The 16090-nt window shown below is 39.7% G+C and overlaps 5 protein-coding genes across 9 annotated transcripts; 2 read left to right on the plus strand and 3 right to left on the minus strand.

The window, feature by feature from the left end:
* The first annotated feature begins 294 nt into the window (after positions 1–294).
* On the plus strand, positions 295–2884 carry LOC127251824 (uncharacterized). 3 transcript variants are annotated; one of them, XR_007838974.1, is made up of 6 exons: positions 295–621; positions 747–1003; positions 1547–1835; positions 1924–2001; positions 2131–2338; positions 2751–2884. XR_007838974.1 is itself a non-coding variant. In XM_051275715.1 (5 exons), the coding sequence occupies exons 2-5, from the start codon at positions 774–776 to the stop codon at positions 2179–2181; spliced, it is 648 nt and encodes a 215-aa protein (XP_051131672.1). In that variant the 5' UTR covers positions 295–621; positions 747–773; the 3' UTR covers positions 2182–2465. The 3 variants fall into 3 exon arrangements, 1 of the variants encoding a protein (XP_051131672.1); XR_007838973.1 differs by having other exon boundaries at positions 2739–2874; XM_051275715.1 differs by lacking the exon at positions 2751–2884 and having other exon boundaries at positions 2131–2465.
* Positions 2885–2898: 14 nt separating this feature from the next.
* On the minus strand, positions 2899–4678 carry LOC127251823 (uncharacterized). Its single transcript, XM_051275714.1, has 7 exons — positions 4499–4678; positions 4335–4421; positions 3996–4250; positions 3756–3920; positions 3634–3687; positions 3400–3546; positions 2899–3323 (listed from the first exon to the last, which is right to left on the minus strand). Exons 1-7 carry the CDS (start codon positions 4676–4678, stop codon positions 2946–2948), a joined length of 1266 nt encoding a protein of 421 aa, XP_051131671.1. The 3' UTR covers positions 2899–2945.
* Positions 4679–5945: 1267 nt separating this feature from the next.
* LOC127251700 (pentatricopeptide repeat-containing protein At3g16610-like) lies at positions 5946–9543 on the plus strand. Of its 3 annotated transcripts, XM_051275523.1 has the most exons (4): positions 5946–6190; positions 6343–8947; positions 9059–9212; positions 9396–9543. In XM_051275523.1, the coding sequence occupies exon 2, from the start codon at positions 6413–6415 to the stop codon at positions 8678–8680; it is 2268 nt and encodes a 755-aa protein (XP_051131480.1). In that variant the 5' UTR covers positions 5946–6190; positions 6343–6412; the 3' UTR covers positions 8681–8947; positions 9059–9212; positions 9396–9543. The 3 variants fall into 3 exon arrangements, with proteins under 3 accessions (XP_051131480.1, XP_051131478.1, XP_051131479.1); XM_051275521.1 differs by having other exon boundaries at positions 5946–8947; XM_051275522.1 differs by having other exon boundaries at positions 5946–8947; positions 9303–9424.
* LOC127251702 (uncharacterized) lies at positions 9234–9729 on the minus strand. The gene has a single exon (XM_051275525.1). It carries the CDS (start codon positions 9727–9729, stop codon positions 9379–9381), a length of 351 nt encoding a protein of 116 aa, XP_051131482.1. The 3' UTR covers positions 9234–9378.
* A 294-nt stretch (positions 9730–10023) lies between these two features.
* On the minus strand, positions 10024–14846 carry LOC127251701 (lysine--tRNA ligase, chloroplastic/mitochondrial). Its single transcript, XM_051275524.1, has 14 exons — positions 14553–14846; positions 13706–13924; positions 12826–12937; positions 12413–12521; positions 12167–12224; positions 12008–12076; positions 11808–11915; positions 11464–11556; positions 11249–11353; positions 10894–11100; positions 10702–10796; positions 10534–10624; positions 10319–10462; positions 10024–10244 (listed from the first exon to the last, which is right to left on the minus strand). Exons 1-14 carry the CDS (start codon positions 14796–14798, stop codon positions 10149–10151), a joined length of 1752 nt encoding a protein of 583 aa, XP_051131481.1. The 5' UTR covers positions 14799–14846; the 3' UTR covers positions 10024–10148.
* Positions 14847–16090: the final 1244 nt, after the last annotated feature.

Here is a 16090-nt window from a genome sequence, read left to right on the forward strand (position 1 = left end):
TTTTGTAAAATACATACACTGACTTGCCTGCTCCGCAGTCCGCTCCATCCATCTCACCGTCAATTTTCATCTGACGGTCAAGATTCTTTCCGCTCAATCCCGCTCCATCCTAAGAACCCTTTTTCTTTTCCCCTAAAAAATCTACACTCACATGTAATAAAAAAAACAAAAAAATAACTAGGTTACTATTCCAATACTTACACGACACACAAAGATGATATATTTATTTATTTATGGTTTGTAGAGAGAGAGCCCAATTTCTCGTTGTGAATGTCGATTTGATTGAGCAAGTGAATAAAATGCATTTGCTACTTCTACAACCAGTCTATTACAAAAACAAAATAAAACAAAACAAACGCCCCTTGCGTCGATATTTAGTTGCTTTCTTAAGGTACAAAGCAGGGCAACCCTTATTAAGCACCCAGCAAGGAACAAGAACCACCCTTTGGTGCTCCACTCCAACCTGTAACGCTCTCTCTCTTCTCTTTCTCTCTCTGTATTGCCTTTGCCCTCTTCTTCTCTCTTGTGGAATTCTGCTGAACGCTGTGGTGCTGGATTGCTGGAAGGCGGGCTCATTCTTGGCAATCTTCATTGGCACTGTCGTCTACCTCAGATCTTGAGGTGGGTTTGACTTTTCTTCCTTGTTCTTCCATTCCCCGCTTCGCTTTCGCCTCTCAATTTGTGTGTGTTCGGTTCCTGACTGAGAGATCTCCAATGGGGGGCTTTCAATTTTGTTGTTGCTGCAGATTTTTGCTTTTTTTCAAGCGCAGAGAATGGATAAATTGCAGTGGGGGAATCGGAAGCGGCTGAGGTGTGTAAAAGTAAAAGACCCGTCTTTGAATGGAAAATCAGATGGCAACGGCAGCGTCAGCGGCGGCGGCGGCGTTGTGAAGAAGAAAATAACTTCCAGAGTGGTAGAGAATAGCCACAGCAATAATGTTAATAGCTGCAGCAAAGATGGGCGTCCTCTTCCTCCAGTTCCTTCTCCTCATCGCTCTCATAGGTAACAAGAAGACAGATTGAATCCTTGCTTTTTCCTTATCTTGTTTCTTCCTTCTATTTTTTTAAAAATTATCTATATCCTTATCTGATTTTTTGATGAATTATTTTGGAGAAATGAAGGATGAGTGTTTAGATTTGGATTCCGGTATTGGGGTTTGGGTTTGTCCCTGTTTTTCTGATTCAAGTTTCTTGAAAAAGGTTGGTCCCTTCAGAAAGTATTTGCAAATTTTAGATTTACTTGTGCAAATCCTTTTGTTATGGAAGGATCAGAGTTGGGTTTAGCATTCTGTAAAAGAATTTCATGAGTTGGATAAACTTGAGGATTTCTGTGGGTGCTTGTGGACTGTTATTTTTTTGGATCTGTTTCATAATTGGAAAAAGAGTCATGTTGAAAGTGGGAAATTAAGAAGATATTCTTCCTAAAAGAAACTGGCCTTCTGCCTAATTCTTGATTTCTTTCCACAATTGAGCACAATGAGTTTGGTGGTTGTCTGAAATGAAGCAGTATTTACTTGAACTGAAAATGAATTGATGATCTTCTCAGGGATTTGGGGATGAGTAGATCTTCTTTGAATGATAATCGAAAGGCTTCAACATCCTTGTCGCCTGAGAAGGAAGACAGATATTACACAACAAGGGGGTCTGGTGGGCTTGATGATGGTTGCAAGGCATTGTTTTCAGATCCAAAGGAGGAAAAGAAAAAAGTTGTTTGGCCCAAGTTGTTAATCACGCTGTCGAGTAAAGAGAAAGAGGAGGATTTTATGGCGATGAAAGGTTGTAAACCGCCACAAAGGCCGAAGAAAAGGGCCAAGATGGTCCAAAGAACCATATTGGTGAGTGAAAATTTGAGACATTCACATGAGCTGTTTAATCGTGATTTGCGTATTGTCACGTTTATCTCACATCCTCGTGTTTCTACAGTTGGTGAGTCCCGGAGCATGGTTAACAGACTTGTGCCAAGAGAGGTATGAAGTGAGAGAGAAGAAGACTTCGAAGAAGGTAATAAGTTTTAACATACCAAACTGCATTTGTCCAATGGTCTTGATTTATCACATTCCTTCCTACAAGATTGTTTCTTTTGCCTTAAACGATTTATCTTTTCAACAAATGAACTCATTTTGTTTACAGAAGCCTCGAGGATTGAAAGCTATGGGGAGCATGGAAAGCGATTCGGAGTGATGGACTGGTAAATGCAGAGGCAAAGAGCTCGACCACCATTATTTCTTTCTCATCATCTCATTTTTGGAATATGCAGAAAAGAGCATACAAATCCAGATGCAGTATTCGAGCATTCTCAGAGATGTAATACTGCGAAAGTAAACATAACCTATTGCTAGTGAGATATCGCCCCTTTCTGCATTTCCATCCTCCCTTTTGTTGGGTTGTGTTGTTCCTCTACTGTATTAACTGCTCGTGCTATTCGCGCGCACATTGCTCGTCTTAAGAAATCATCTTTTAGTTCAGTTGCATATATATATATATATATATATACATATCGCTGAGCTGACAGCATATGATCATATTTTGATCCCATCTTGCAGCCATAGTTAATTAGTTATCTGCTTCAGCCTCTTTTTATTGAAATTTCTTCATTTGTTTGTAGCTTCTGTTTGATTCACTTCAAAGTTTAATAATGATTGGTGACATTGTGAGACATGGTTAATTGTAGCTGTCAAGCAATCCCCAGAGACTTGTTTGTTTATCTTCATTGTTTTTGTATTTTTCAACAAACTTAGGCAAAATTACAGGCTGCTTTTGGGACAGCAGAAGGGTCAAAAATTACCATCACAGAGGTCACATTTTACAAGCAAACCTAGCAAAATTACAGATAAACAATAGAAGAGCAGAGAAGGGAGAATCAATCGAGACTAAATTGGATTGATTAATCATAGATTGCTTGTCAAAAGGGTAAGGCTGTTCATCCATTTCTTCTTGCCTGTTTTTCATGGGCAATTAGGGTTTCTACCAGGGCCTCCGTAGTAAAAATAATGTCCCCATTCCTTGTTGTGGCCAGGTTGCACATCATAACAGTTGGATTGCTCTGTGTAGGTGCCAAGATCCTTTGGAGGCTTAAGATTGTTAGCCTTGTCCACCACTTGGATGTTCCGGAAATAGCTCGATTTTCCGAACCCTTCTTCCGGAAAATGCCCGCTCCCCATTTGAGTCGAGGTATGGCGCCCGTCTGGCCGTGAATTCACCACCTCTCCGCCCCATTCGATCATGGATGCGCTGTCCCCCAAGTTGGAAAACAAGATTGATGGCCAGTAGCCCATCACATGGTCATCCCCGAACTGCATCCACCAGTTCCCGACTTTTGGATCCTGTGTATATACATAAATGTATGATCAGAAGCAAGAAACTTCAGGTATGGTGAGTGGCTTATAAGATAGTTTTCACCTTCCAGATGAGAATGCTAATGTCGTATTGGGAATTTCGAAATGCAGACACCGGAGAGATGCTTGCGCCCATTGCTATGTCACTGCTTACTTGAATGAAGCCCGAGCAGAGAAGGTTGTAGCACCCCGTCGCTTGATATGCATCGCTCTGCATCACAACAGTATGTCACACTTGATCCTTTTTGGCTCATATAAGTTTTTAAAAAGAGAAGACGACTTTTTTGTATTAGCTTACAGTCCAGTAAGTGAAGAGCCTGGTGTTGTTGTCGCCGTAGAGATCCGGGCTGACCTGAAACGAATTATATAGCTTGAATCCATCATACACTATGATCAGGGCTGTTATGTTATGAATGATACCTGCCAACCAGCTTCAATGCTGTTAAGATCTTGGCCGAAAGAACCTCCAAGCAGCCACATTTGGGATAAGCTGAATTCATTAGGCTGCTGAATCTTAGGTTCCCAGACATTGATTGTTGCCTTTGCTCCATAATACTTCCCGCCTTGGACGAAAGCTATGGCGTGCTGCATAAACAAAAAATTTCATCATCTGGTCATATGATAGTGACGTGTTAATTCATCTTCAATTATGACTATAACCTGATGGCCACTCTGGTTCATGAAGTCTGCTGACCGGGGCTTAGGGAAGCTTCTGTGGTTCTTCTTCCCGTAAGTTTTGATGGAGCTCGCCCGGAGCACGTCGTCCTGGCTCGTTCTTCTTATGGGGACAGTGTCGGGCGGACACCGCCGGCCGCCGGCGTGCCAGAGCTGAGTGACTGCAGGATTGGCTGTTTTCTTGTCTTTGTGAATTGCTTCTGAAATCTTGACATCGTCGAACAGCCCTCCGGGGATCGACTGGATGAGCAAATGTATTTAATTCAGGTGTTGTGATGATGGAATTTTAATTGAGTTGAGGAAGAATGGATGAATTAGGGGAACCTGGATTTTGTGGTCTTTGAGGAAAGGATGATCGAAAGCGGGCTGTTGGGATATGTGCACGCAGTCGATGATGTCCCCGTCGGGGCTCTGCATTTGTACGAGAAAGAGAAGAATTGAGTCGATGAACAAACACATTTATTTAATTATATACGGAGGGACCTGACCTGAATTGATTTGATTGGGGGCTTATTGAGTCTGTCCAAATGATTCTGAAGTTGAAGTTGAAGTTGAAGCTGGACGTTCCTGGGAGCAGCAGATAGTAAAGGTAGCAGCGCGAAGAAGACGATTAACAGCGCCGGCGCCGAGTGGCCGCCATTGTTGGAACAACTGCGAGCTCTGTCCATGGAGTCGGGTGAATGAATGAATCAACAGAGAGAGAGAGACACACACAAACAGAGAGCGCCGGTTTAATACTACATAATGTACTTTCCCTGAAATGGTGCTGTGTGTGAATGTGAATCCAGATTTCAATAAAGATGGTGGAAAGTGAGTCCACCGCCTCCTCCACCTCCATCTCCATGGAAATGGAACCATATATATATATATCAATATTTTAATGATATGCGAGAGAATCTGCGTCGCTATCTCAAAATAAAATTTTTAAATATAATTATTTGGATAATGAATAAATTGTTGTTACTAAATTCAACACATACAATACAAATACAATACAAGCTAAGCTACTCATTATTGCAAATTGCAAATTGCAATGCAGCTGTAGCATATAGATACACATAACACAAGTTGGCTGTATCCACAAAAATACACATACACACGTGTACGTGCGTGTGTGTGTGTTATGAGAAGGAGTTGTGTTTGATTAGGATTCGGATCCATTATTGGTATCACTATTGTTATTGTTATTATTATTATTATTAGTATGTTTCCAGTTTGCATTGCATGCATGATTGGCGCTGCACATTAATACACCAAATTATTTAATTATTTGTTGACCATTCCTAGAAACACAACTTTAGATAATAATAATATATGTGCACTATATCCATATATTGACTCTTTACAATTATTACTATTTTTTATTAAAATAATTATGAATTATAAAATTGTAATTGTAATTAAAGTGTCACCTAAAGTAAACTGAAATTCAAAAAATTAAATATTTTATATGGAATAAAAAGAATATATTTTTGTTTCAGAAAAATATAGAATGTAAATAATGAAATTCGAAAAATGAATTTAAAAGAAACATAATGATTGTGGATGTGATGTGAATCCTTGAAAATAATCTAAAGTTTATTCTAGGGATGGCCATGACCATGATTGGCGTTCGTTTCTTTACTATCCATGTCTGTGTTTCTCAAAAACCCCTGTCCTTTCAACATAAAAAAAAAAAAAAAAAAAAAAAAAATTGTTTGAATAATAAGAAATTTGGAATTTGTTTGATTTGTATTTCAAATTTGTTTTTTTCTATCATCCAATTTACATATTTTTAATAATAAATATATATATATAGTTATAAAATAAAAATTAAATTAAAAATTTGAATCAAAGCCGTAGAATTTTTAAGAAAAACGTCGTATATTATTAGTGGGCTGAGACTCTTCAAAGCCCATTTATAATTTAAGTATATAAAGTCCAGCTTCAATAACAAGCCTTCCATAATCAGCAGCCGTACATCGTCTTCAGCGGCCATCGTCGTTGTCCATGGCCCAATACAAATGTGTAAAAAACTTGTTTGTCCAGTCATTCCCTCTCTGCGGCTATAAACAGAAGCAAATGTGAGTAAAGGTCTGCACCGGCCTAATCGGCGACCGTCTTCTACCCAGAACGCCTCGCCCAACCTCTCTGCCGGCGAATTGCTTCTTGGTGTGGTTAAATCTTCACTCGACGGAATGGTATGAATTTGAACGATGAAATTCTTTTTATTCATTAACTTACGGTGAGGGTATTTGTTCCATCCGTACCGAAAAGGAACAAATTTGAAATTTCTAGCGTTTCAGTAGTGGTAAAGATAATGGGATTTTGGTGTTGTCTTTACTGTGAGAAGGGAAGCCTACTTGATGGTTAACCTGAACATTTGAAGACCCTGGTTAATGTAGCGGATCTGAACTTAGTTGATGCGGTTCAGAGCCTCGAGTAGCCTTGTCAATATATGTTGGAACCTTAACCATCAGAATGTACAGACGCCGAGGCACAAACCTTTTATGCTCGCCAGCATTGCTGGTTTCATGTCTCAGCGGTCATGCAATCAATGCCTTTCCACTCTCCTCGCGAAATCGTTGCCTCCAAATACTCGGCTGTACAAAGCAAGAAGTTTACTTGGTGTCCTACTGGTTGAGGGCATACTCAACGCCGGCAGTGACATAACCCCACCAGCATCATCTCTGGCATCAAATCTTGTTCAAGTCTTTGCCCAGTTGGGCTGTCCAGAGGAAGCCCTACTCGTCTTTGACAGGTTCCACTGCATCGACAATATTTCCTGTAATGCTATTATGCGGGCCTATGTGGATGCTGCTCAATTTTCTCAAGCAATCCAGTTCTTTGATGATTTGGTATTCAAGCTATGTATTGTACCTGATAATTACACTTGGCCGCTTATCTTAAAGGCCTGCTCAGGATTATGTGCACTTGAAAAGGGAAGAGAGGTGCATGATTTGATCCGGTCCTTTGAGAGTCGTCACTGCTTAAAAGTGAATGCATACACAAAATGTGCCCTGATCGACATGTTTGCAAAATGCGGAAGCTTGGATGAAGCTCATAAAATATTTGATGATATGCCTCGGAAAGAGAGAGATCTTGCTTCTTGGACTGCCATTATATGTGGAACAGTACACCATGGGAAGTGGTCTGCAGCAGTATGTTTGTTTAGAAACATGAGGCTGGAAGGCTTGCGTCCAGATCCAGTGGTGGTTGCTGCAATACTTCCAGCCTGTGGCCGTACAGAAGCTAGACATGCAGGGATGTCTCTACAAGGCTGTGCTGTGAAAAGTGGCTTTCACCATGATTTGGTTGTTTCAAATGCTGTCATGGATATGTACTGTAAACTCGGAAATGTTGATCAAGCGTACGGTATGTTTTGCAAAATGCTCAATAAAGATGTCATCTCTTGGAGCACCTTAATAGCTGGTTATTCACAGAATTGCCAACACTGGAGAAGCATTGAGCTCTACCGTGAGATGCTAAATCTTGGTGTAAAACCCAGTGTAGTTATTGTGTCAAGTATCCTCCAGACGCTTGGCAAGCTCAACTTATTTGAGCAGGGGATGGCAATGCATGGCTTCATTCTGAAACAAGGATTTGACTTTGATGTTGTTGTGGGATGTGCTCTGATATTCATGTACTCGAGCTGTGGTTCCATTGGAGACTTGAATATGCTTTTAAGCAATTGGTCGGATAGGGACATCATGATTTGGAACTCAGCCATTGCAGGGCATGCTTCTTATGGGAATTCTGATGCTGCACTCAACACCTTTCGGGATTTGTGGAAGGCTGGTGTCAAACTGAATTCCATCACTCTGATGAGCATCCTTCCAATATGTACCAAAATGGGGGCCCTTAAACAGGGGATGGAAGTCCATTGCCATGTACTCAGAAGCAATCTTGCAATATCTGTTTCAGTGGATAATGCACTAATTGATATGTACTGCAAATGCGGATACCTACATTATGGACTGATGATTTTCGATCACATGATGGAAAAGGATGTTGTTTCTTACAACACAATGATTTCTGCCTACGGATTCCATGGGTTTGGAAAGCAAGCGCTGATACTATTTGATGAGATGAAATCTTCAGCCATGCAACCCACAAAAGCGACTTTTGTAGGCCTTCTGTCTGCTTGTAGTCATACTGGCCTAGTTCAGCAGGGTTCGTCTCTCTACAGTTCCATGATTAATGATTATGGCATAGTGCCCAACATGGAACACTACTCATGCATGGTAGATCTGCTAGGTAGAGCTGGGCGCATTCACGATGCGTGTGACTTCATCAGACGAATGCCTGAGGAACCAGATGGTAATGTTCTGGGATGCTTGCTAGCTGCTTGCCGAATTCACAACATGATGGAACCAATGGATGCCCTTGCGGAAGAAATACTGCAAAGTCAGTTGGAAGATACCGGGTATCATATCCTCTTGTCGAATCTCTATGCATCCACAAAGAAGTGGAAAGATTCTTCAAGGGTTAGAGCTCTAATAAAGGAAAAAGGCTTAAGAAAAAAACCTGGAATGAGTTGGATACAAACAGGTCACTGCACTCATGTATTTGATGCTAGAGATACAACTCATAGAGAGTTCCACAAAATACAACACATTCTTGGAATCTTGTCACTGGACATGAAGGAAATCTATGCAGTGGATCCTTGTCTCTCTGCCCCTTCACTTTGACGATCTGTTTAAAGAAGTCTACTGCAGTTTATGAGCTGCCATTGAGAAATATACCACAAATGTATTGGAGTAATATTTCTCTTGCTTGAATCTTCAAAGCAAAATGGATGCAATGTAAATGCATTGTACTCCACATAAACTTGAATCTCTCACGATTCAAGTAATACGTTCATTTTTTGGGTTGGTCTCTCTACAGTTCCATGGTTAATGATTATGGCATAGTGATGTTTGTGGGACACCAAAGTTCCTTCAAACCATTTATTTCAGGTCAGTCTGCAATCCTTATCTGCTCTTGAATGCTATCTGCTCTTTGTTTCCAAAGATCTCTGTCCTTAACTATATTTTTCGCTTATTAGTTTCTTTCCTTGTTGTTGTAAGATCTGAGGCTGTGCCAAATGGAACAACATCCAACCTACACAGGAATGATCAAATGGAGCAAATCTTGGTTTCAATAACCCGTCGATTGCCGAGACTAAGATCAATTTTATGGCTCAAATTTTGTGGAGCTGAACAAATGCAATGCGAAGAACAGGTAATTAATTAACTGCACACAAAGCTTGAATTCCAGAAATTTTCATTTCAATAATACTGATAAAGTGATAATGATAATCACAACACACAGGATACGTACATATGTTGCTGATAAAATTCATTTTCTCGTATACACACGTGTTTCATTTCATCTGTGAAAAAGTCGTCTAATCGGAATGTGCAGAAGAATAATCATAGTCTCGTCTACCCCCGTAGTACTGCGTGCTACCTGAAGATGCCGACGCGGTGCCGCCGCCGCCGCCGTCGGAATCGTCATCGCTGCTGCTGCCCCCGTAATATGAATCAGGGCTGCGAAGGCGATGAGGATAGGGAGATACGCAGAGATAGGTCCAGACGTAGAGCGCCCACCGCCCCAACTGCCGGAGGGGGAAGCCGATCACCAAATCGAGAAGTTGATCGCTGCTGACGCGGTCACGCTCCGGCAGGCAAGCCACCTGCTGCCACAACTCCGCCGATACGCTCGCCGTGGACGCCACCAGCACGCCGTTGAACGGCATCTTAGGTATGATTGATTTTGGGTTCTGCACATTTACTTGCTATACTTAAATATGTATAATTTCGTATAATATACTTTTTCTTTCTTCTTATTTTTACTTAAAAGATATTTATTTATTTGCTTGTTTGTTGACGAATGACGATGATTGGATAGATGGATTTTTATTATTTCTTTGCTGTAGAGAATAGAATATGATGTTGATGCCCCACCCCACTTACTCATCATAAAATTATCATGTCTACCAAACCCCATAAATCAAGACTTGATCATACCTTAAATTAAAGACAAATCATAGTGAAAGAATTGAATTCACTCATAACAGTAGCATCAGAAAATAGACAAAGTGAATTGAACACAATAAAAACCCAGTCCCAATTTTCGAATTCTTGTGAATAATAAATAATAGTATTTTGGTGTTGTCTATTGGGGAGTAGTCTTGAGGACAGGGAACGCAATAACATCCCTTATACTACCTGAGTTGGTCAGCAGCATTACAAGCCTGTCAATGCCCAGCCCCTGCAATGGCACAAAACAATCTTCTTCTCATCATCCCAATTTTCAGATATAATCAGAGCTCAACAACTACATACCATGCCGGATGCCGGAGGCATGCCGTATTCCAGAGCGGCTAAAAAGTCTTCATCAAGGCTTACATCGTACACATCTTCGTCTTTCTTGGATGCTTCTGCATTCTTCTTTTTATGCTGCCTCACTTGCTCTTCCAGCCGTCCTCTCTGCAAACCACCCGAACAGATTCAGGATGTGTGTGTGGATGTACAAGGATTGGAAATTGTAGGATAATTACCTGGTCCAGTGGATCAGTCAATTCAGAGAAAGCATTTGCCATCTCCCGACCACATACAAACAGCTCGAACCTCTCTGTCAGCCCTGCGCGTCTGAAGACCATACAAACAACTGTAAGATACTATAAAATACTATTTGGCTACTATGGTTATTGTAAAAGCTTGAATACCTTCTATGAGGTTTGGCCAGCGGAGATACTTCAAGTGGGTAGTCTAGGACAAATGTGGGCTGCAATAACTGTGGCTCCACGACTAGTTCAAAAACCTGGCCAGTACAGCATATTTTACATCTCACATTATACGGTATTTATTGAAATTGAAACTAGATAATTCCGTCTGTGAACTAAGTTGCGCGGATCAACCTCATTCAGTAAGTGTCCAACAGATGGGCATGCTTCAATTAAACTTCTGTTTTGATTAACGAGCTCAACATCCAGTGTTTGCAAAGTAGCTTCTTTTGCTGCAGTAAGATCATCACCAAATGTGTTAAAATCAATCCTCGTTGCTTCTTTGACAAGATTATGCATGGTCTCCCTCCTCCAAGGTCTTTCTAAACATATTTCTACATCCTGCAACAAACAACGAAGATGTCAATTGTCCGCAATGAAAACCAAAATGAGAATTCAGTCCTATGTTTCAGATAGGAAAAAGAAATATGAAGGAAGGTTAATCTTATTAAAATGCAGCCAGACCATACAAGAGGGGTAAAAGAATTACCTGATAATCAAGGGTAAGTTTCCCATTGACGGCAAGAGCACATCGCGTTATAATTTCTTCCGCCATATTCATCATGCTTTCATAATCTGAATAAGCTTCATACATCTATCATAGAGCAATTTATTGGTAATTTAATAGAACAGGAAAAGTATCACAACTAAGGCATAGGATGTATATCGAGAGCAAGCAAGATGGACGGATCCATACAGACTTACCTCAATGGTGGTAAATTCCGGATTGTGACGAGTTGAGAGGCCCTCATTTCTGAAGATTCTTCCTATCTCGTATACCTTTTCAAATCCACCCACCTGTCAAAAACATTAGTTGGAATGTATTAATTACCATAAATGCTCAAGCAATAAAGCAAGCTCATTGTTTTAGAAGTAATCCAAAAAGTTAGAAGCAAGGGGAGGGCTAAAATTTTATAATAGTCACAATGCATGAATCAAGTGATGATTATGAAGGTTCACAAACAGAAAGCTGCTCAGATTGAATATTTTTTACGTGAACTTAGAGAAAAGCTTCCATGAGAAATTTAGAGGTGGCGAAGCAATCTCACCAGCATTCTTTTCAGGTGGAGTTCAGTTGCAATTCGGAGATAAAGATCTTGGCCAAGAGAGTTGTGGTATGTAATGAATGGCCTAGCTTCAGCGCCACCAGCAGTTCCCTTTGACAAAATCAATCAAATACTACTTCGTACAATGATTTCAGGGAAAAGGGATCTAAATCTCATAAATGTCTTGCATGATTTTCAAATACCTGAAGAACTGGAGTTTCGACTTCAATAAAACCAACTGATTCTACTGTCTTTCGTATTTCTGATATAATCTACTGAAAACATGACAAAGGTTATCGCCTTTCCAAATGCAACTAGAATAGCTTGCAGTAATAAATCTGAAAAGAACAACAGGAACTAACCTTAGCTCTTTTCCTAAATACATCAGCTACCTCAGGATTCGCAATCATATCTACATACCTTTAAACAAACAAACAAAGAGTATGCATGAGAAAAAAAAAAAAAAAAACTATATATGTGGGCACTACCGGTAGAGATGGTGGCTTGATTTAGCAACAAATGAATAAAGAGAGCTTGATATCAAGCATGATATGCACAACATATTTAATGCATGCATGATCATAAATTGAGCAAAGAGAGAGTCTTACCTTTGACGATATCGTTTATCAATGTCTGTAAGACCATGATATTTATCCGGCAAGGGAAGCAATGTTTTTGTTAGGATTGTAAATGATGTCACACAAACAGATAACTCCCCTGCAGTGAAAAAAAAAAAAAAAAAAAAAAAAGAAAAAGAAAGAAAGCACAAAACTAATACATTAAAGGGTGCATGAGTTAATGAAGTTATTTTAGCAAAAAAATTATAAAATTACACGGAAATCAAAGGAAGAGCAAAACTCTTTTCTAATATGTTCTTCACTAGCCACAATACTTCTGAATTTTAAAGTAGGTCAACAATTTAAAGTTTTGATCTTACTGTTATTAGTTTGCCCTGCCTTTTTAGGAATGAGTTAACAAACTGCCATAACACAAAATTTGATAACAAACTGTCAACAGGTACCTTTTTCTGTGCGCTTAATTGAGCCTCTTGCACCCAATATATCACCGATATCAACTAGGGTTTTCAAATGGTCAAACTGCTCACTGAGTAGCCTTTCCTTCTCACAGTAAAGCTAAAACAAAAAATCAATATCTTTATCAAACTGAATAAAATAAAATAATGCACACCAACAAATTTTGTAGAATAAATCGATATAACCACATTGGTATTATTCATTTTAACTTGCATATCCCTGAATTTTCTAAAGCAACAGATGATGCACCCAAAACTAGCAAATTTCATACCATGTGAAAAGTAATATACACCAATTGTTCATGATTATGTATAAGAATTTGAATGTTGAGAAAGAGAAGGCTGATTAAGCAGGAAATATCTATATATATATATATATATATATCGAGAGAGAGAGAGAGAGAGAGATGCCCCAATCTAATGGCGAGGACTGCATTGAAGCATAGATCAGCTAAATTTGTGACATCTCATACCACATTGCTTAAAAAAATGTTAAGAGGTAAAAGTTAAGACTGCACATAGAGCTTCACTTACTGACAACAGAGAATATTATTGGAAAATAAGTACAGAAAATTAGCATACTCAAGCCCACAGAAGTGTAAAGAAAGGAAACATCAGCAGAGCATACAAAAAGGTTACCAACTAGCAGCATAGCAACAGCCAACAGCCACGAAAGGAACTGATGATGGATTCCAGCTGAAGCTATAACTAGAAACTAGTTTTCTTGATATGTTAACCATCTTTTTTACATTGCAGATGTAACTTATGATTTTGAAACAACATCTAAACACTAATATGCATACAAATAACTGCAACAGAGAAAGTGTATAGATAGGCATATCGGATATTTAAATATTTAACAGGAAACCTGGATTGTGCCCGAGTCATCCCTCAATGTCAAAAAGGCAAGCTTTCCAAAAGCTCTTCGGGCCACAATTCGTCCAGAAACAGACACATGATCATTGTCACTAGCTAGCTCCTCGCCATCTCCCAGATTTTTATATATCACTTGAAGCTGATTTGCTGTATGGGTGCGATCCCATTTGTAGGCATAGGGATCTAAGCCCTTGCTTCTTAGTTCTTCTACCTAATATTATCAGGAGCAGTCATAGGAAAGTCAAAGCGGCAAGAACTTCCTTAGTTCATCTAACTAAAATGATCAAAATCAGTCATGTGGAATCAAAGGGCAGGTGAATACAATGCCACACAAGATACTATAAAAACTGTTCAGATTATTTGATGATGAGAGCAATTCATTTCAAGTTTACATTCCATTTCCAACGAATTATAAAGTTCAAGATCTCAAAGTTCAGAATATTTCTACGTGTGAACGGTTCAACTCTCTTAAAGCAGCACCATGAAAAACAATTCACCATTGTATAATGTCCATAGGGTTAGAAGGCAAAATGGATACAATGAGTCATATAGCAGAATCTTTAACAATTAAGACAAACCATATGAGAAACAACTCCCGTAAGGCAGCAATAGTAACACTAAATGGATCATGTTAATCAAGGGAAAGATCTAACTAACTCAAGTTTCTTTATAAAAACATCCTTCACAGTTTCAAAAACAATGCCCAATTAGTTCACGATTTCTCGAAATCAATAAAACGAAAATAAAGCAATACCATGGCGCATTGTTTCTCCTATTCACACTAAATTTTCAAGCACGCATTGCTTATACTATTATTAGAAAGGTGTCCAATATTGCACCTTTTTTATACGTATGGCGCGAATGGCCTCTCTGTCAGAGGTGGAATTCGTCGAGGATGAAGCCTTTCGGTTGCGACCGCCGGTCACGACCGCAGCCGCGCCGGCGGAAGAAGACGAGGAAGAACAGCATCGTACAATGAAAAAAGGTCGGATTTTTCCATAAAGATATTGGTTTTGGTTGAACTTAGAAGAGACCGTAAGCTGGAACAGCTGCTTCAGCCTCAAAGGATGCAGCGCCACCTCCATTTTGGCTCCCCCCTCTGCTCCCTCGCTCTGCAAAAGACACTTTTTTTTTATCCTACTTCTACTCCACCAAGGATATACATTTCGGGCCTGAAATCAATTTTAGCCCTATTTTTGGGCCTACAGTTATAGAAATAGCCCATTAACAGAATATTAGGCTTATTATGGGCCTACAATCACAGAATTAGCCTGCTATCCGAATATTCGGCTTATTCATTATTCGTTAATAAATCAATTATCAATTTACCTTTTACCTTTTACCCAATTTTCTTATCAAACTTCTAAACCCTAAAATCTAAATCTGAAGCTAAATTAACCTCCATTGATAGGGTAGTATAAACTCAAACTATTGACTTTTGTGCATATTCTGCTCGATCCTTGTGTTGCTCAATGTCGTCTTGCATTTTGTTTTACTTTTGTTTGATTGATTATTACTACAAAATTACCGTCTTCTCTGATAGAGAATTGGTATGAATGATGGAAGTCTAATAACGCCATAGATTGTCAAAGATGAAGGTTTACTATCACAGAGACTGCAGCGTACAAATCATGAAGCCGTCAGCTCTATACTTATATATAGATACATATATAAATATATATATGCATATGAACAATGCATAATTCCAGATTTTAAAGAAAATGATCAGCAAGACTTACCATGCATTACAGTCTTCCAGAACAGCACAGTAATCCCAGCATTGTTCCTAATTATATATATATGTATGTATATGTACGTGTTCATAATCAAACTCCTTCATTAATTCGATTCGATTCGATGCTAAATTAAGTGCATGATTGTGCTGCTGTAAACAAGATCGATCCAACTTCCATCCGATCCTCTTTACTTCAGCCTCTCGTCGTCTAATGAGCAATACCTCATCAGTTACGTCTGCATATGTACGTATGCAGAGAAAGAGAGAGAGGGGGGGGGGGGGGGGGGGGGAGGGTAAGCGAGAGAGAGTGCAGTGCGGCTGAACAAATGAGAAGGCGATTAGTGTAAGCGGAAATTCGTTGGAAGCTTACAGGGGTCATGAAAGGAGAGGGTTCTGCACTTACCTGGCAGCATTTGGAGCCTCCTCCATAAGAACCCTCAGCTCCGACGGTTTTCAGATCGCAGGCACACACTTAAGCTACGCACACTCTCAGACAATAGATAATCAATGGCGACAAAGAGGAAGCTGGATGCCTACGACCAGCACCAAGAGTTCCTGCGGTCCATGCTGCAGGAAGCGGGCGACCATCTCACGTCCCGCTTCTACACTAGTCCGCCGGAGCAGAGGCAGGTTTTTGAGGGT

This window comes from Andrographis paniculata, unplaced genomic scaffold, assembly GCF_009805555.1.
Source record: "Andrographis paniculata isolate CXL003 unplaced genomic scaffold, ASM980555v1 Contig45END, whole genome shotgun sequence".
Classification (NCBI taxonomy): domain Eukaryota; kingdom Viridiplantae; phylum Streptophyta; class Magnoliopsida; order Lamiales; family Acanthaceae; genus Andrographis; species Andrographis paniculata.